The sequence below is a fragment of the Dermacentor andersoni genome, chromosome 3 (assembly GCF_023375885.2).
Source record: "Dermacentor andersoni chromosome 3, qqDerAnde1_hic_scaffold, whole genome shotgun sequence".
Lineage (NCBI taxonomy): Eukaryota > Metazoa > Arthropoda > Arachnida > Ixodida > Ixodidae > Dermacentor > Dermacentor andersoni.
Genome location: NC_092816.1, coordinates 45,395,659 through 45,416,296, shown reverse-complemented (window position 1 = coordinate 45,416,296; position 20,638 = coordinate 45,395,659). Strand labels below are relative to the sequence as shown.

Genomic DNA, 20,638 nt, shown 5'->3' with positions numbered 1-20,638 from the left:
ACATACACTGCACTGTTTACGATTACCAACTACCCCAAGCAACCACCCTAGAATAAACACTCGAATAAAAAAAATTTCTCTTTCCAGATGGTGAAAACATGCGTGCACGGTTCCACCTTAAAGAGATACACCAGCTGTGTTGGCTTGGCCACCACCACGCTACAGGCACTCTTGTGACTGTTGTCGCCACAGGCTTGACAGAGGAGCTCTCCCGACGTCTTGCGTCCTTTGTGATTAGACATCTGTAAGCCGGTCTGGACGCACGGAAACAGACTATATACGTACTGTACACGTGCCCCCCTATTGAAGATTTGCCCGATGCTGGGCATAGTGGAATCCATCAGCCATCATCATGGTGGATTATGGTGATGGGTGGCGTGACGGGTGGCACAGTGGGTGCTGGGTGACATGGTGGGTGACGGCTGGCACGGTGGGTGCTGCCCAGCATTGGCTGGTGCAGCACTGGCTGGCGCGGTGGACGCTGGGTTGGATATCATTGTGGGCACAGCACGTCAAAGGCGAGTTGTGTGATGAATTGAAGGAGCAGCCATTGCTATTTGGAAGCTCATGACGGGCTATCTTTATGTGATGTTGAGTCTTGTGAAGTGTAAAGTCTGTATATACATGTGGCCAAGTATGCGGCTATTTCCATGCCATAAAGAATCAATCCGTAAAGCACCATACTATGTAGCATATCATCACACTTTATTGAACAAACGTCATTGGACTTATACTGTATTTACTTTTGCACTTGCTTGCCCCGGCGACATGCTTCTGTAAAATAAAGCTCCGAAGGTGCTTCCGCAGAGAAGCAAGGTTGTTCTCCGGAGGTTGTGCTGGTGGCCCCATTCTACAAAACTTCTTGACCTCCAAACAAATCAGGACCCAACAATTATTCGCAACGCTCCTAATTACACCATACTTAACCTCCAAACAAATCAGGACCCAACAATTATTCGCAACGCTCCTAATTAACCATAAATGTTAACTGTGCCACGGCTTGCACTTTACATTGCATTTTCATTGCTATAGAACTGGCTAGCGACATTAGCAACTAAGCTGATGATGGCAACGTGACACTTTTGAAGACTTGCTCTTTTTATTTTTAGTCTTAATTGCACACTGTAACTAATTTTTTCACCTTGTACAAAGGACCATATTTTTTAAGGCCGTGCTGCTTGCTCATTCACCCTTGAGGCCGAGCATGGCCTGTAATTATTATTGTACGTAATTATTATAATATCACAGGCAGATGTTCATTTACATCTATATGTTCATTGTTCAGATGTGCATGGCTCAGGGAGCCATGCCGAAGTGAACTCCCCCGAACTAGTGTCGTTACCAGAATTACCCATTTCTTCTGAGTTGCCTCTGCCTCTTCAGATAATGTGTGCACCTAAAAGCTTAGTCACAAGTTGGCGCATGCTTGAACTTTGGTCTACATCTGGACCATTTTATCATTCTTTAAGGCCGTGCTGCTTGCTCATTCACCCTTGAGGCCGAGCATGGGCTGTAATTATTATTGTACGTAATTTTTATAACATCGCAAGCAGATCCTCATTTACTTCACGCAGTAACAGTAGGAAGACGCGCAAAACACCCTTCATGATTGATGTCAGTTATTGGGTCTATGTTTTCTCAGCAAGCCCAAGAGGTGGTTCATGGACCCTTTAACGTAGTCTCATTACACCGAAAAAGAATGTCCTTACTGTTGATCCATTTCCTTCTAGGATAAGTTGTTGGCAACCCTAATGATAAAAACATGATAAAAAACTACGTACAGCGTGAAGGACAACGACTGTGAGACCACATACATTGCGCTGTGTATGTCGTCTCTTGCAGTCCTTGTCTCTCGCGCTGTACGTCGTTTCTTATTGTGAATTGCCAACTACCCCAAGCAACCACCCCAGAATAAACACTCGAATAAAAAAAAAAATTCTCTTTCCAGACCTGGAAAATATGCGCGCCAGGTTCCACCTGCTAAGACCTACGAGCGGTGTTGGCTTGGCCACGAACACGCAACAGGCACCCGTGTGACGGTTGTCGCCACCGGCTTAACGGAGGACTTCTCCCGACGTGTTGCGTCATTTGTGGTTGGACATTAAGCCGGTCCAAGCAGGAGAGGGGTGAAAGGCATTGAAGCAGGAGCGGAGGCACCGCGAACGCCGCGTTTGGTTGCAAATAAATCCACTTCTGGTGAAGCGCATCGAAGTACTTTTCGTCAAAAGGTGTTTATTAAATAGCCTATTTTAACTTCGAATGCTTTTCTCCACTTCGATAAACATTAAGTGGGTCAGGGCCCGCTTAGGTGCCTCGGAATTCGTAAACGTTACGTAAAATTGGTAGAGTAGACATATACACTAACAGTTTGTGACAAAAACCAAAGGAAGTGTATTTGAATTAACAGAAAGCAATCAATTACGCCCTTGCCGTGGACTGCGTTATTCACTTGGTTGACTTTGTCTGGGGTTGCTGTCAACACCCGCAGCACGGTCGCGCGGAATGTTATGCCGAGGGTCATGAGTGCTGAAAAACATGGTGAGACATATTCAAGCTGGGACATACCTAAATAGCAATGAAGTATGCCTGGTCTTAATGAAATGGGCAAGGCGAGACGCTGTATAAGCTATATTCACAATCTGGGCATGAACGCAATACGGTTGAAATCAACAGTGGCATACGAACAACACTTATGGCATGAAAGTCGTACCAGTGAGTAGGGATTACTGCTCTCAATATAATGGTAGAACAAAATGCTTGCTTATAGAACACGTAAGGCACGCAGTAAGCGCACGCAGAAAAAGGAACCTGCGCAGTGAGCAGCATGTGCGGGAACCACCACGATAACCACCCAGACGAAAACGGGAGGTCTTTGTGTGTTTTTCCTACGTGTTTTGTTTATTGAGCGACACTGACTATCGGCAAATTACTCGAGACAGGTGAAAAGCTTTGAAGACCTTACAGGTATTTCACCTGGCGGAAAAACGTTGGCTGGCAGAGAAGAAAATGAACGGCGAATACGCCTTTCTGAGTTTCAAGCCTCAATCGCAGCGCAGGTACGTCTGTACGGCATCACTGATTTCGAAGCATTTTCGCACGTTTATCATTTTCTGCAGAGAAAGCGCTGAAAACCTTCAATTTTCAGCCACGTGGTGCTTTAAAAGTGGAAGCTTTATCAATCGGTAAATTAATAAGCGGTTCCTAACTGACGCTGTCGATACCCATGACGTCACTGACACCGACGTCATAAGTATCTTGTGCCCGGTGTGGCATCGTATAGGTATCGTGGGCCCACGTGCGTAATCGAACCAACAACCAGCTCCGTGGCTCAGCAGCACAATGCCACGGTGACTGAGCCCCCAGAGGCGGCCGGGTGAAAGCGGAATGAACGAGGCCACGCATAGACGCCGACAGCGGTTGCGTGACGTGACGTGTGGCCGGTGTACGTGGTACACTTCTGCCGCCGAGGTTCTGTTTTTTAAGGCCGTGCTGCTTGCTCATTCACCCTTGAGGCCGAGCATGGGGTGTAATTATTGTTGTACGTAATTATTATAATATCGCAAGCAGATTATCATTTACTTCACGCAGTAACAGTAGGCCCAAGAGGTGGTTCATGGACCCTTTAACGGAGCCTCCTTACACCGAAAAAGAATGTCCTTACTGTTGATCCATTTCCTTCTACGATAAGTTGTTGGCAACCCTAATGATAAAAACATGATAAAAACTACGTACAGCGTGATGGACAAGGACTGTGAGACACATACTCTGCGCTGTATGTCGTCTCTTGCAGTCCTTGTCTTTTTTTGTATTACCAACTACCCCAAGCAACAACCCTAGAATAAAAACACTCGAATAAAAATAAAATCTTGTCTTTCCAGCCGTGAAGAACAACAAAATTTCATTGAAGTTTGAAAAGAAGGCCATCGCAGGCACAAGCAAGGAACTCATGCAGAAGTACGGGACTCTCATCACCGTTGTCTCAGTCGGGCTTCACCTCGACTTTGTACGCAAGCTCACTAACCTCATACTATCATCACTGTAAATAGATCACCACATAACTCATCACTCGTGTAAATAAATCATAATCACCTTCACCATAGGCTCTAACTATGGGGGAGGGTGCAGCAGAGCCTCCCCGAGTGATGCCAAAGTCAACTCCCCTACCCTAATCTGTTGAATGAGCTCCGCACTGTTTGCATTTTGTGAATGCTGTCCTTGCTTTCTTTGTTTGGCCTACATTCGAGGTTATATATCTTTTTGTTGGCTTCAGACTTTAGGAGGTCAGCTTATAATTGGGGTCGGCCTAGATTCGAGTAAATATGGTATAAGAAAATTCTTCCAAGCGGACAATTCTATGAGGTCACATGAAACGTGCACACCGCCGGGTTCGGATAGAGTTACAAACAGGGCCCTCCCTTGACAAATTCGGTGGAGTGCCTGATGGACGACGTCGACGTCCATTTCATGTGCATTTACTCATGGCATCTTGTAAGACAGCAGAAAGACTGTGAAAGAAATATTGCTTCGGCAGATCAGCGCCACCTATATGAGCAAGAGCGAGCTCCTGGTAAAGATAGACAATGAAGAAGGCGCGAGAGCAGCGAGTGATAAGCTTCAGGCAGTGGGCCACGCCACACGAAGGGTCCAGACAAGTAAGTGATTCCCTGTACCTCAATATCTATGATTCCAAAGAATTCCCTATATATGATACGACTCCATAGAACAGTTTGACATTCTGCACCAAGAGATACTCGTGACCAACTGCTCCCACAGAGAAGTGAGCGGAGCTCATAATGTGGGTCATCCAGTGCATGCATGGTTTTGGGTGCATCGCACTGCAGTGGTGCTCTAGATGATGAATGCTCCAGAGCCCCCGCATACGTAATTTACTACTGCTGAGGGTCTAATTCCACATGCTTGAAACTTCGTCTACACCTGGTGCATAACTTGCCCCTAATTTTAATCAACTGTAAGCAAGGCTTCATGTTTAGTCCACCGAAGATACAGGGGAAACATTCAACAAAACTTCTTAATATCCAAACAAATCAGGACCCAACAATTACTGGCAACGCTCCTAATTACACCATAAATGTTAACTGTGCCACGGCTTGCACATTGTATTGCATTTTCATTGCCATACAACTCGCTACTTCCTCTTTTTTTTAATTCTTAGGCGTAATTGCACGCTGTCACTAACTGCAATTTTTTAACCTTGTATAAAGGGGCATTCTAACATTTTCTCAGGCCATACTGCTTGCTCATTCACCCTTGTGGCTGAGCATGAGCTGTAATTATTATTGTACGTAATTATTATACATTCGGAAGCAGATCTTCACTTCACACAGCAACAGTAGGAAGACGTGCAAAACACCCTTCATGATTAATGTCAGCTATTGGGTCTGTGTTTTCTCAGCAAGCCCAAGAGGTGGTTCACGGACACATGGGCCGCCCTGCTTCTTTCTAGCCTTGGTTCCCCGAGCTCCTGAGCCACCTGCTTTATTATCTTCTGAGGTGCTCTCCTAAGGCCTCCATTAGCTGGTTACATGTGCCCTCCTGGAGCAGTGCTTGTAAAAAATGTAATCTATCGTTGCGACAAAAAAATCTACCCGTGACCTATACAACATCAGTCAGAACATTGCCCGTTCAGACACGGTGATCACCAAACAGGGCACCCATGCCCACTGCCACACCGCACGGGCAGCCAGTGGCGGAGCATAAACAAACTCGACTGCACTCCGTAATGCCGGCATGTCTAGGGGACAATTCAACAACACGTGCCATAAAACCTCCTCCTTAGTGCCTAGGCAGAGTCACATATTCAAGGAGCAAAGGCCCCCATATAGAATTTATCTCTCGCACCTGCTCTTGCTCGCGGCTGCCCAGAAACGTCGGGCGCCACAAGAAACGCCCCACCCCGCTGTACCTACTAGCAATTGTAATAATGCCAGCGGGATGTAGGTGCCCTGGGAGTATCGACAGACACGCTACTCTGCACCTTTTCATGGTTCCTTTCATTGGTCGTGCAATGCTTTGCAAGCGTCAGGTTAGGCGACGGCGAAATTTAGTTCAGGAATGAAATAGCCATAATTTTTGTTATTTCATTATATTCTTTAACATGCTCACGTACGTTATATATTACAAAGATGTGCATTTACTCATGGCATCTTGTTGTAAGACAGCAGAAAGACTGAGAGGAATATTGCTTCTGCAGGTGACGTTAGAAAGAAGCAGCGACGAAGTGTTATTGGCTCGAGTTGATGATGAGAATAGAGCAGCTGCGGCGTGCAAAGACTACAAGCCCATTGGCCACAAAGAAAGGGGTATAACAACTAGTAAGTGATTTATCGTACCTCAATATCTATGATTCCATAGAATTCCCTATATATGATACGATTCCACAGAAGAGTTTGATATTCTGCACCAAGAGATACTGATGACCAACTGCTCCAACATAGAAGTGAGCGTAGCTCATAATGTGGGTCATCCAGTGCCTGCATGGTCTTGGGTGCATCGCACTGCAGTGGTGCTCTAGATGATGAATGCTCCAGAGCCCTTGCATACGTAATTTACTACTGCAGAGGCTCTTGATTATTTCACATGCTTGAAACTTCGTCTACACCTGGTACATAACTTGCCCCTAATTTTATTCAACTGTAAGCAAGGCTTCATGTTTAGTCAACCGATGTTAGAGGGGAAACATTCTACAAAACTTCTTAAACGCTCCTAATTACACCATAAATGTTAAGTGTACCACGGCTTGCACTTAATATACATTGCATTTTCATTGCCATAGAACTCGCTAGCGACATTAGGAACTAAGCTGATGACGGCCGTGCGACACTTTCGAAGACTTGCTCTTTTTTTTTATTCTTAGTCGTAATTGCACGCTGTAACTAACTGCAATATTTTAACCTTCTACAAAGGGGCATTTTACCATTCTTTAAGGCCATGCTGCTTGCTCATTCACCCTTGTGGCTGAGCGTGGGCTATAATTATTATTGTAATTAAGTATTATAAATTTGCAAGCAGATTTTCACTTACTTCACACAGTAACAGTAGGAAGATGTGCAAAACACCCTTCATGATTAATGTCAGCTATTGGGTCTGTGTTTTCTCAGCAAGCCCAAGAGGTGGTTCGTGGACCCTTTAACAGAGTCTCCTTAGACCGAAAAGGAGTGTCCTGACTGTTGATCCATTTCCTTCTGGGATAAGTTGTTGGCAACCCTAATGATAAAAACATGATAAAAAACTACGTACAGCATGAAGGACAATGACTGCGAGACTACATACACTGCGCTGTGTATGTCGTCTCTTGCAGTCCTTGTCTTTCCGGCTGTACGTCGTTTCTTATCGTGGATTACCAACTACCCCAAGCGACAACTCTAAAATAAGAACACTCGAATAAAAATAAAATCTTGTCTTTCCAGCACTGAATTCTGGATGCATCTCAATGAAGCTCTCGTATAAGCAAGCCGACGCTGGCGGCGGCAAACAGGGGACGATCGTGAATGTTGTGTACCGCGGCCTCAGTCTCGAGCTTGTCCGAAAGCTTACACACATGATAATTCATTACTTGTAAATATGCCATTTGATCATTTGGAAATAAAGCTCTAAATAAATAAATTGCCAGAGTTACCCATATTTGGCATTTCTTTTGAGTTGCCTCTGCCTCTTCAGATAATGTGTGTGGCTAAAAGCTTAGTCGCAAGTTGGCGCATACGTGTGACGATAGGACAAGTGTATTAGAAGCACCAGACATTTTTTGTTCAATTCCCACAGCGATTGATTGAAAACTATTCCACCGGGCTGGGGCGCTCGCCTCTTGCCCTACACACAGGCGGGGGGTGGCACGAAGTAGTCCTCGTGCGTTGAGGACAGTTCATTTCCACTGCGAATTCACACCTTGCACAGACACCATATATTTAAATATATAGACACAACGAAGTTCATTTTATTCAAGAGAAGGAGGCAGCCAACTTTACTATTTATAATGGTATGGGTAACCTATGTCTGGAGAATGAATATGTTGCTCTATGTTAACCCCGCTTCAAATTGCTTTGTATGCTTTTCTTGCCCTGAAAAAAATCTGCAGTGAACCCTTTGGTAAAGGCTTGCCAACCGCAGTTGAAATCCACGTGAAGTCTATGTGCCTCATAAGTGTTTTTCTTTCTAGCAAGCAATAAAACAATTTACAACATTTATTAGAGATGGAAACATCACCGTGCAGAGGTCATAAATATATATAATTGACTCCGTAACCGAATTGAGGCCAAGCCGGTTTCACTCTAAATCGGAATCGATAGCATTCGTGCACAGCCGCGCTTATACTCGGAGTCGCAGTAAAAAAAAAAAGTATGTCATTGGAGGGGACACCGACAGCAGCTTTTAGCGTGCGCCGCAACGAGGATGGCATTTAGCGGACCAAAGAATGGCCATCGCCACAAAGTGGACACAGTTCTGGTCAACTTTGTTTGAACGCAGAGAGCAGCTGCCCTTCCAGTGACAATAGATGTGCTCCAACAAAAAGCGAGGGCAATGGGGCGCATGAAACGTGTTTTCGCTATCGCAGCTGGCGGGCTGGGTAGCTCCAGCGTGGGGCGACATACCAGGTACTTTCATCGTGTGCGCCTTTAAAAAGTGCAGCATATCTAATGCACTTGATGGTACCGAAGATAGTGCTTGGAGGTGACGTCGTCGCTGTGTTCCTTGTCACTACAAGGAACACACCGATGAGTTTAGCAACGACAACGACGTTGAATGAGCTCCGCACTGTTTGCATTTTGTGAACGCTGTTCTCGCTTTTTTTTGTTCGGCCTACATTCGAGGTCATATATATTTTTCTTGGCTTCGGACTTTAGGGGGTCAGCTTAGAATCGGGGTCGGGCTAGATTCGAGTAATTACGGTATAAGAAAATTCTTCCAAGCGGACAATTCTACGAGGTCACATGAAACGTGAACACATGGCGAAACGGATGGGACACAGCGCTATATATATTATATATATATATATATATATATATATATATACACACACATATATGTCGCAGAACATAAAGAAGTGAGAAGGAAGATGCATAAACCAATCAACCCAGCAAGTTCAAGTGGAGGTGGCTAACGCAACAAGAGAAAGAGAAACAACTTAATTTACAACCGCCGGGTTCAGATAGAGTTACAAACAGGGCATCGAGGAACTTGACAAAGTCGGTGGAGTGCCTGATGGACGACGTCGACGTCCATCATTCTATGTGCATTTACTCATGGCATGTTGTTGTAAGACAGCAGAAGGACTGAAAGAAATATTGCTTCCGCTGATCAGCGCCACCTATATGAGCGGGAGCGAGCTCCTGGTAAAGATAGACAATGAAGAAGGCACGAGAACAGCGAGTGATAAGCTTCAGGCAGTGGGCCACGCCACACGAAGTGTCTAGACAAGTGAGTGATTCCCCGTACCTCAATACCTATGATTCCAAAGAATTCCAACGAGCAGGGAGCCAGAACAGAAATATGGAACCGTAGTAACGGTTACGTCCGTGGCCTTGGACATCACCTTCGTAGGGAAGGTTACGAACTTCATACTATCATCGATGTAAATATATCGCACCATTGCGCACCATCATTCATGTGTAAATAAACCATAATCACTTTACCCAAGGATCCAACTATGGGGGAGGGTCCAGCCGAGGCCTCCCCGAGTGATGCCAAGGTCAACTCCCCCAACCTAATGTGTTGAATGAGCTCCGCACTGTTTGCATTTTGTGAACGCTGTCCTCGCTTTTTTTGTTCGGCCTACATTCGAGGTTATATATTTTTTCGTTGGCTTCAGACTTTAGGGAGTCGGCTTAGAATCGGGGTCGGCCTAGATTCGAGTAAATACGGCACAAGAAAATTCTTCCAAGCGGGCAGTTCTCTGAGGTCACATGAAACGTGCACACATGGCGAAACAGATATGTCGCAGAACGTAAGGAAGTGAGAAGGAAGATGCATAACTGGAGGTGGCTAATGCAACAAGAGAAAGAGAAACAACTTAATTTAAAACCGCCGGGCTCGGTTAGAGTTACAAATAGGGCATTGAGGAACTTGGAAAGTCTGGAGTACCTGATGGACGTCATACACCAGATGGGGCAACACTGAAGAGCACCAGAGAGGTGGAAAAGGGCCACCACCATACTCATCCCCAAGCTGGGCAAGCCCCCCAGTCTCGACAATCTCTGGCCAAACCTCAACGAGACGGCCCACAGAGCTGCGCGAGGAGTCGTCGACTGTGTAGCTAGCTACCTTGTGGCACGGCGCTGAGCTTATGGACAATTGGGACCCTCCCTCTTCATGTAACGAACTTGCCAAACATTTTTACATGTCACGGAGATCACCTCGGCCACACAGGCAACTATGCAGACCACTGGCTTCAACGCTCTGTTTACTCGAGGTCGGGGCATACCCTAACGTCGCATTGTTACACAGAATCTATCCAGAGATACGATCAACCAACATTTGCGAGCTATGCTTAGACCACGGAGTAGCTCAGACGTAGCTAACTTAGAATACATGCTCTGGCGGTGCCACAAGTTACGCGGCGGCGTTAAGTCGTCCAAATGGAAAGCTGCCCTAAGGAGCACCGATCTTGAAGCTATGGGCTGGCCATCGGGCTCACGACGCAGCAGAGCAGCTTTTCTGTACTCTTCTCTTACTTCTTATCTCTTTTTTTCAAACGGGGGTTGCATCCACAGCATGCGCAATGTGCGACAAGGTGCCCTGATAAGTCTTGTTTCTCAATGTTATGCCAGTGCTCGCGTAATCGGTCGCTGATTCAACTGCACTGCCTTCCTTCTGAGCTACTGTGTAAATAATGCCACACTAACTAGACGACCATGCAATCTGTCCCTTTTGAAGGCCACCAATAGTGGTTGTCCAGACAGTTTAGGATTTGGAGCAGTTCTTGGAGTATGAAAAATGTCGTTCTAGAGCAGTTTAGGAGAAGCCACACCGGCCTGCATTTCAGAGCAGTTTTGGAGGGGAAAAATATGCCTTTTTTGGAACACTTGGGAGTATTATAGCGATAATCTATAGCCAATTGGTGAAACTTGTTATTACTGTGCAATTGGGTCGGTGCTGCTCAACAGTGAAGCACGACGTGTCAACAGCGACCAATTAGACTTGCCTTCCGACTGACGGCGTACCATGGACGGTACATTGCAAACGTTTTTATTTGGCTGGGTAAGGAACGTGATCTTGTAAACAATTAAATAAAACAGATATGCACCTGGGCACGAGACAGACAAAATTAGAAATGTGCTAGCACAATCTGTGCTTTCAAGCACTAGAGAAGAAGTGATGGCAAACGTCTTATGAGCATTCCAAATGACAGATGTGCTTTGATGTGCTTTGCAGCACTAGACAAAATGTGTACTACGGCCAATAAAAATGCTAGAAGCTCACCGCGGAAAAGAAAATCGTAGAGTCTTGTAGGTGCCAAGATGAGATATACTTTGTCACAAAGATGGTGACAGTGGGGAAGAACAACGTTCATACCATCCCGTGCATTTTCCTTGAGAGGCGGTTTGCCGGCTTCCTGTGTGTCTTGTGGCCTTTGACGAGTCGATTCTGTGTAAAACCGGTGTAAAATCTTTCACTTCCTGCATTAAGTAGCCGTGACAGGCATTGCTGTCATTGCTCCATAAATATATTCATCAAATGAAGTCATTGTCCTCGCTGCTGGAACGTGCAAGTTGTGTATCACGACGACCGAATAATGAGTTAAGTTCACTCCCACCCACGGAAACACCGATGCGTTCAGTCAGTCAGCTTTGCTACGAGCCATCAATTTATGAAATTCTCTTCCTGAGAGCACTGCCACGCAAACGGATAGAGATAAATTTACGCAACTATAAATAAAAGAATATAAAATATAAAATAAAATAAATATAAAATAAAGAAAAGAATAAAATATATTGTTTGTTTTGTACGCTTCCACTAAATGAAAGTTCTGTTTATCTTAGTATTTTTTATGCGATGTTTCATTATGTGCGTGATAAAATTTTTTCGATGTTTGCTTACTACCGCAGCTCTGCATATGTAACCCATTTTGTAGTGATTATTTACTTCTACTCATCCTTGGGGTGTTCTTGTTTGCAATTTTCTTACTTTGATGACCCCCTTACTTAATGCACCTTATGGACCATAAAGTACCTTAAAAAAACATAAACAAACAAATGCCACAACTGGCGTGGCATCGCTGTCATGGCGTCTTGTTCATACAGTCGCTATCATGCCGTCATCGTCATCAATAAATCAAATTTACACAAAAAGCAGAAGCAGAATCTGATGTGTGTCCATACAAATCCCAACAGGAAACGCATCGATCTCTGAAAGTGTAACAGAGGCCATGCTTGCCCAAGATTATCTCAGTGTCTTTGCATCTACAGCTTCCATTATTTTCTCTAGGCAGCCGATCTCCACAGAATGCTAGCTTCTTCCTCTACAATGCATCCTCGACATCTGAGCGTGCATTGTAGAGGAAGAAGCTAGCATTCTGTGGAGATCGGCTGCCTAAAGAAATTATGGAAGCTGTAGAGAATCTGGTCACCATGGCCTCCAATAGAAATGGATGCATTTCCTGTCAGGAACAAATTTTTTTGTGTATGCTCTGTTTATTGCTTGTCAGCCAGCATTTACTTGTGTACATCAAACTTTTGTTTGTTAGATCATCTCTGTTTTCTTGTTCACCCTATGTGTTCTCTTGTGCCGTTTGCAATCAGGCTATTCCTTATTTTTTAGACTGCAACTAATCAATTTAATATTCCTGATGATGCTTCTGTGTACCTTATAAAATATCTTATTTGGCCAATGTAGCAAGAATGTATAGTGTGAAGCAGTAAGAACAGGGCCCGCTAACTTCTAATTAAGAGGTTTATTGTGAAAATGCAGCATTTATAAAGGCTATCAGAAAGTAGTACAGCAATAAAACATGCTAAAACCTAGTGCTTGATGCAACTGAACATAAAAACGGGAAAGGGAGAAAACATAAATATACAAGTCCAGGGAAGAAAACATTGTGATCACCAAGTGCGCATGTTCACCAGTGCGCGTCTCACCGCCTTAGAAGCTCACTGCGAAAGTCTACCTACACTCCGCAATGATCTGGAGGGGCTTCAGGCCACTTCGGCTGCAACGTCTCGTTTAGTTGGTGTGCTGGAAGCTCGTCTAGATGATGGAGAGAATCGCTCTCGGCGCAATAAACTACTTTTCTATGGTTTACCCGATACCAACCCCACTGAAACGTATTCGCTAACAGAAGACTTGATCATTCGCCACTGCTCTGACCACCTGGACACCCAGTTGAGCCCTAGCGACATTGAACGCGCCCATCGCCTCGGATGACACTCTAAGGACAGGAAACGCCCAATTATCGTCAAGTTTACATCATTTAAAACTAAAGAATCATTTCTTTCTAAAGGTTCAAAATTCAAAGGTACAGACTACACCGTAGGTGAAGACTTTTCTCGCCGTGTTCAAAACTGCCGGAAACATCTTGTCGCTTTTGCCAGGGCGAAGTCCGTGCCTTTCTCCCTGAGATTTAAAACTTTGCATATTGGCCCCAAACGTTACGTTTTTGATGAACTTTCAGAATATGTAAAAGAAATATCTTAACAATCAACTCATCTTTGCCGGTCATCGCGCTATCCCCCACCTACGCCATGTGCCAACGTTTCACTATCAGTAATCTTTACTAACATTCGCAGCTTCCTGCCGAAACGCGATATCGTATCGAACCTTTTAACTTCGTCAGGCAGCAATCTACTTATATTAACCGAAACGTGGCTTAACAACAATATCACTGACTCAGAAATTCTGTTTGACCTGCCCAATTTTAATCTTTTTCGCGCTGATTGCAAGTATTCTCGTGGGGGAGGAGTCCTAATTGCAGTCAGCGAACAATTGTCTTGTTCTGCCATTAATGTCGCGTCAGACTTAGAAATGCTGTGGATTATGTGCCGCACCTCACCTCTGACGTTATTAATTGGTGGGTGTTATAGGCCACCTCGCAAAAGTCCCGACTTTCCCTGCAAGCTACACAATGTTCTAAATAGACTAGTATCAAAGCACCCTAAAGCACACATCCTACTATTTGGGGACTTCAATTACCCCAATATCGATTGGAGTAACCAACCTCAGCCCATAGTTAGTCAAGAAGAGCCGAATGACTTCATTGAAGTTTGCCTTAATTTTAACTTGACCCAAGTTGTATCCGAACCGACACGTGTTGCAGAGGAAGCAGCGAACACTCTGGATCTTACTGACCACTCATCCAGACAGTCTTAATGTCATTACAGGCCTCCGAGAAATCAGCGACCATAAAGTAATCCATGCCAACTTTAACTTCTCACCTGAATTAAAACAAACTTCCCAGAAAACTATTAGGCTCTATGATAAGGGAAACTACGAAGCAATTAACTCTGAAATAACGAACTTTCTGTCGGTCTTTGAAACGTCCTAACTTTCCAGAAGTGTGAATGAGAACTGGACCCTTTTGAAACATAAAGTTATCGAACTAACAAATAAATACATTCCGTCATGCAGTTTACGAAAGAGTAATCAGAAACCCTGGTTCACAAAGACACTGAAAAGGCTCGAAAACAAGAAATAACGTGCATTTCGTACAGCGAAACGCCACGCAAACCCCCACGCATGGGAAAAATATTATGAAGCCGTGAACGCATACCTGGCCGAGATCGGAAGTGCTAAGCGTTCATTTTACGAAGTAGTACTACCAAAAATGATAGTTGATAACCCCAAGAAATTCTGGAAGGTGATAAACCCGAAGGAAGAGCGCGCTATCACCCTCACTAACAATGCTAGTGAAATCGTGGCTGATTCCGACTGTGCAGACATCTTTAACACTGCATTTTCATCTGTTTTTACCGACGAATCCGAAGCACCATGTTTTACATTACCACTTATTATTACTACCGCCATGGACGCCATAACTTTCAGCAGTAGTGGAATTGCGTGCATAATAGATAAAATAAAAAATTCATCTGCCGCCGGCATAGATGACATCAATCCAAAAATTTTGAAGAACGCTAACCCAGCCTGTTCCAGTATTTTCTGTTTATTGTTTTCACAATCACTCTCCGAAGGAACCATTCCAGACGACTGGAAAGTGGGGAAGGTCGTTCCCGTGCACAAAACAGGTAATACTGATTCACCTCTTAATTATCGGCCCATTTCATTAACAAGTATTCCCTGCAAAATCATGGAACACGTCATTTACTCCCAAATCATGCAATTCTTAGATTCCAATAACTTCTTTCATCCGTCACAGCACGGTTTGCGTAAGGGTTTTTCGTGCGAGACTCAACTAGCCATTTTTCTTCATGACATTCACGCCAACCTTGATATTAATCTACAAACTGACGCCATCTTCTTAGACTTCGCTAAGGCATTCGATAAAGTACCTCATCAACGCTTGCTTCTTAAACTTTCCCAGTTAAACCTACATCCAAACATCATCGCGTGGATTAACGAATTCCACACGCATCGCTCTCAGTCTGTCTTCATTAATAACCAATCCTCCAACCCGCTCCCAGTCACCTCTGGTGTCCCGCAGGGTTCCGTCCTCGGTCCCTTGTTATTCCTCATTTACATAAACGACTTACCCCAGCGCGTATCTTGCCATATCCGCTTGTTCGCTGATGATTGCGTTATTTATCGTTCGGTAACTAACCCTTCTGACCAAGAATCCCTTCAGGCAAACCTAAACCTCGTGCTAAACTGGTGTTCGCAGTGGATGATGACACTCAACCCTAACAAATGTAAGTACATGTCTTTTCACCGCCGTCGCAACCCTTTTGTTTTTGAATATTCCGCTTCTAACTCCCCTGTTGACCTCGTCCAGTCTTACAAATACTTAGGTATCCCCATTTCTCATGACTTATCTTGGCGACTGCACGTAACTAACCTAATATCATCAGCTAATAAAACATTAGGTTTCTTAAAACGTCACCTGAGGGAAGCCCCTCAACACGTCAGACTACAAGCACACATCTCACTTATGAGAACTGGAATACGCATCGCCCATCTGGAACCGTCATCAAGCATATTTAACAAATGCCATCGAAGCTGTACAAAACAGAGCTACCAGATTTATTCACTCTTCATACTCATACGACGTTAGCATATTATCTCTAAAATTACAATCAGGTTTGTGTGATCTTTCTGCTCGCCGTCGCATTGCCAGTGTTGTTTTGTATCACAAGTTTTTTTATTCGCCCCTAAGACAAGAACCATACATCTGCGCACCCCCACCACGCAGATTCCATCGCATCGGTCACCCTCTTCAAGTTTTGAGTCCACGTGCCCGTACTACTACCTTCATGAACTCATTTTTTTCACCAACAGCAACTGACTGGAACGGCCTTCCCCACCATGTCGCTGCCATAACCTGTCCATCCACATTTTTTACTTCTGTGAACGCCTGCATCTTGTAAACCTCACCCCTTATGTAACACCCCGAAAGGGGTCTTTAAGGAAAATAAAGTGATGTGATGTGATGCCAAGAAACTTTTTTTTATAATGGCATGGAACTGGAAGAATGTGCTTGCATAAGCAAGCTGTCAGTCTGTCCATTGGAATAAGAACAGCGTTTCTTGAAAGGTGTGGGCATGAAGGATTGGCAATAGTAATGATTTTTTTCCTGCACTTGGAATTTTTCTGTATTTTCTTTCTGCAGCATTTTTATTTATGTTCGGCCGCATCAAGCACCAATATTTATCTGGACTTCAAAGATAACCTTTTTTTCTGGTAATTTGTATAAATCACCACATTTTTACAATTTGAAAGTTAGTCCTCATCCATCTTTAGTGCCATCCTGTTGATACTGCTTCATGCTGTGCACCCTTGCAACATTTGTGTGCGTGTGCGTACGTGCATGCATGTGCATGGATTTGGATGTGAAATCAGGCCCTTGGGCAGAGGTATCGTTCTTCTACTGTGCAGCCTCATGAATTCATTAACTATAGTGCAACAGAAATACGATGGACAAAAACGAAACGAATACACAGAGCACTTCGTTTCTGTCCGTTGTATATCTGTTGCGCTTTAGTTAATGATGAATACACGCCAACTCGTCCAGTTTTCAGTGCTTATGTTGGGCTTATGAGCCCGCTTGTGTCCTGGAATATCTGCATGGCTATGTATCCTGTAATTTAAATTTTGGCCATGTGCTTGCTTGCAAGTCGCGTGTCAACTTTCTGATTTTCCCGACAATGTTGTGTGATGTGCAGGCCCCGCCAGTTTCTGGTGAATCCATGCAGGGTGTTGTGCAGGGTGCTGCTTTGATTGCTTTCAGTTCAGCTTTTCTAGGTGTAGGGTGACCTGGAATAGTACAGTAAAACCTCGTTAAACCGTACCCACTTAAACAGTAGTTAGTAAAGTCAAACCCCCGACTCAGCGGACACTGAACATGATGTGTTTTGTATCCGCATAAACCGTACCAGCTTATTGTGTACGCATCAGTTAAAACGCAGCGTTTCCACTTTTCGTCGTGCAAACACGGCGGTGCGTCGTCTCCATTGAGCGGCCCAGCAGAACTACAAGCCCCAGAGATCAGAACGTCCTTCAAGCAACCTGCGCGTTTGCGTGTGAAGCCACAACATCAACATCATTTCGGTGCCGTGCCAGAGAGATGCCTGAGAGCGTTGTGGCGTCGTGCAAGCGAGGACCAAAAAAGACGCCAAGTGCTCAGCATAGAAGAAAAATTAGACATCGTCTGTGCTATTGAATGTGACACGGAGAAGTCGGCGCTTGCACGCGACAGGGATCTGCTGTCTACTCCGGCATGTGGCATTTCGAATGCGAAGAAGCTGCTCGGCAGCGCTGCTGCAACTGCGAAGAGATGTCTGCTATGAGGTTCGACTTTTTCGCCATCATTGCCTCTGTTGTTGCCGAAGTGACGACTAGCGACAGTGATGAGGACGGCACGGAAAGCGACAGCATGGGTGATTTAGGCCCGGCGGTGGCAGAAGCTGCGCATTACTTCAGCCTCATGAATGCAATCGTCACGATGAGAACAGCACCCAGCAATGAAAAAGGCGCCCCAGGACTTTTGCAGCACTACTGCGCGCGTGCACGGAGAATACGTAATGCCAACGAGGAATCTGCCATGCCAGTGTTTTCAGAGAAGTGCAGGCTGGCTGAAAAGCTGGCACGCAGCTTAAGTAAGTTTGAGGCCGCTGTCGTCATGCTAGGCCACCGCAGCATCAAACGAAAATAACACTTTTGTCGCGCAAAGTGTATAAATACTGCACGTTTTTTTTTTCCCTTTCATCGCACTCTCTCTGAGTTCCGTACAGGTAAGTGGGCGATCTCATGCTAATTCGGTTAAACCGTACGGCCGTTTAGTACGTACATTTTCCGAGCTCCGGCCAACTACGGTTTAACGAGGTTTCACTGTACTCACTTATATGGGGTTTAATGTTATGTAGTGTCATACTACTGTTGCACTGCTATTGCCACATCAGAGTACTATATGTGCCTGATGTTTGCTTGCATCTTCATAATTAGCAACCTCCTCTGTGTGTTTGGCATTTGTATATAGTATCGTGGCCTAATTGTTTACCCCCATAATGCAAGGCATGGGCCTGTTGCGTTTCAAGTTCAGGTGCTCCCGAGATTGTTTCTGAAGGGAGGGGTAGTCGTCTTTGCATCTCATATGCTAGCTGGCATAGTATCTTGGGACCATGTTCTGAGCTCTTGAGGCAAAGAAATTGTGCTGCAGGCTGCAGCTCTATTCTGCCTGGGTGTTTGTTCGCTTGCTATTTCTCAGAGAGGTCTTCAAGGATGGCAAAGTTGGAAAGACCTGTGATTACCCAATGCGTGTACTCGCTAAGTTGTCTTTTTTTTTGCGCGCAGCTGGTAATTCATACTGTACAATACCTTGGACACAAGCACAGCATCTGCGATTTTCCGTGGTATCTACTCGTCCACCCTTCATGATTTCAAGATTCTTTTCACCAGGTGTAGAATTTACGTCCAGGCATGGCATAATTGTTTCACCCATATGCCGGCTCTGCTGTCATGGTCTTACACTAGCTGAGCATTTGTGGATGTTGACTTGCGGGTATATTGGTCCAGCTATGTGGAGCACATGTGTGCTATCTGGGGTAGCTCTTGATTCTAGTCTTTTTTCCAACGTCGATGTAAGTTGAATTATCAGAAAACGAGAGGCCGGACTGGCCAAAAAAGTCTGCAGAATTTTTTTTTAGCTCATCATTTTTCATTTGTTAAAAGCCTCTTCACTCTCTTCATTCTTTCATAAGCGGCATTACAGAATGCCCCACAATAAAGTTTCTGCTGCTTAGGGCCCACTCATATCTGCCAGACAGGCCAACTCTTTAAAAAGGTTTTCTTTGTGTAGTATGAGCATTTATGTCTTGACATTTGTAGATCTGTAGAACCAGCTTTCTGACAGAGCGTTTGCTATACCTGATTATGCTTGTTTGTGCAGTGCTGTTGAACAATACATATTGATGCAATGAATGTTTACACACTCGAATTATCACGGAAGATGGTTGTTTTACAATTGTGCCCTTTGCATTCGACTGGTGTTAGATCATGAATAAGCATGCCCCCCCATGCAATAGTCTTTGGAAGTTTAAGGGTAGTACGTTGCCATGTGGTAGTACGTTGCCATTACTGCCCTTTGCATTTCCTCGACTTCCGAGTGGTTCCGCAGAGCAAGGCCATAGTAGTTTGTCAGTTTTTTGATGAGCTGCTGTGTCAGGCCCCCCTTTCCACCTAGTGGCTCTCCTTTCTTTGCCTTGGCCACCAAAGAGCGAAGTACAGCCCCCATTAGTTTTTTAACATGATTTATGCAGTCCTCTTTAGATAGCTGCACAAAACCATAAACTTCTTCATCACATAGAGTGCGAAACATGCGGCTGTCCCCGTCACAAACTATGTTTGTGTAACGTAGATCATTTCTGCTCAAGGAGCGCCTGAAGAGCTGTAGTGCAGCCTCAACCTCCATTCTTCCAGAATTCACATCAGTGTTTTTCTGGCACTGGTGTTGCTGCTTCCATTCAGCATAGTTGGGGTCACTTTCTGCTGGCTGTCGGCTGCACCCAAGGCAGAAGTTGGACAGAACTATGCAGTCCAACACAAGCCCTGTATGGAAATCAATTATACAGCCTACGCCGGTATGGGAGCTGTGGCCGCGTGTCAACCATGTGCCATCATACACTACTGTAATGTTCTTTGAAAATGTTGTCTCCATTTCAGTGTACACCTTTTTCACTGCCTCTACAGCATCTGTGAAGATGTGTGCAGCTGCCGCTGCGGCAGGCTTGAAAGTCTTTTTGAGGTGCCCATCATATGTTTTGTGGTGTAACCCACGATGCGAGACATTCATGGTGGCCCAGAAGTCATTAAGAGCAGTTGGTCCTTTCCCAATGCTCTTTATTGCTTGCATAGCTCTGATGTTGACCTCGAAAGCTCTAGAGCCGCTCTTCCTTTGTGAGGACCACTCAGACTGTAGGGTACTACCACAGGAAATGCATGAAAGTACCATCTTCACAGCTAGTCCCAGTTCAGTCTCGCGGTGCACTGCTAGGCCGGGCTGCTGACAAGTTGGGCAAAGCGGGGA

General features: G+C 44.9%; 2 protein-coding genes across 5 annotated transcripts in view; one reads left to right on the top strand and one right to left on the bottom strand.

Moving 5' to 3' along the window:
* LOC126516248 (uncharacterized) overlaps window positions 1–6,201 on the top strand; it is a 127,116-nt gene extending 120,915 nt beyond the window's left edge. For 2 of the 4 annotated variants that reach the window (XM_072287133.1, XM_055064097.1), the window contains 3 exons: window positions 88–244; window positions 1,949–3,056; window positions 3,879–6,201. In XM_072287133.1, the coding sequence (XP_072143234.1) occupies window positions 88–244; window positions 1,949–2,105 (314 nt within the window). In that variant the 3' untranslated portion in view covers window positions 2,106–3,056; window positions 3,879–6,201. The remainder of the gene's footprint in view (window positions 1–87; window positions 245–1,948; window positions 3,057–3,878) is intronic. The other 2 variants (XM_055064095.2, XM_055064096.2) reach the window with 1 other exon arrangement.
* Window positions 1–20,638, bottom strand: part of LOC126548787 (uncharacterized) — a 49,341-nt gene that overhangs the window by 5,476 nt on the left and 23,227 nt on the right. The window lies entirely within an intron of this gene.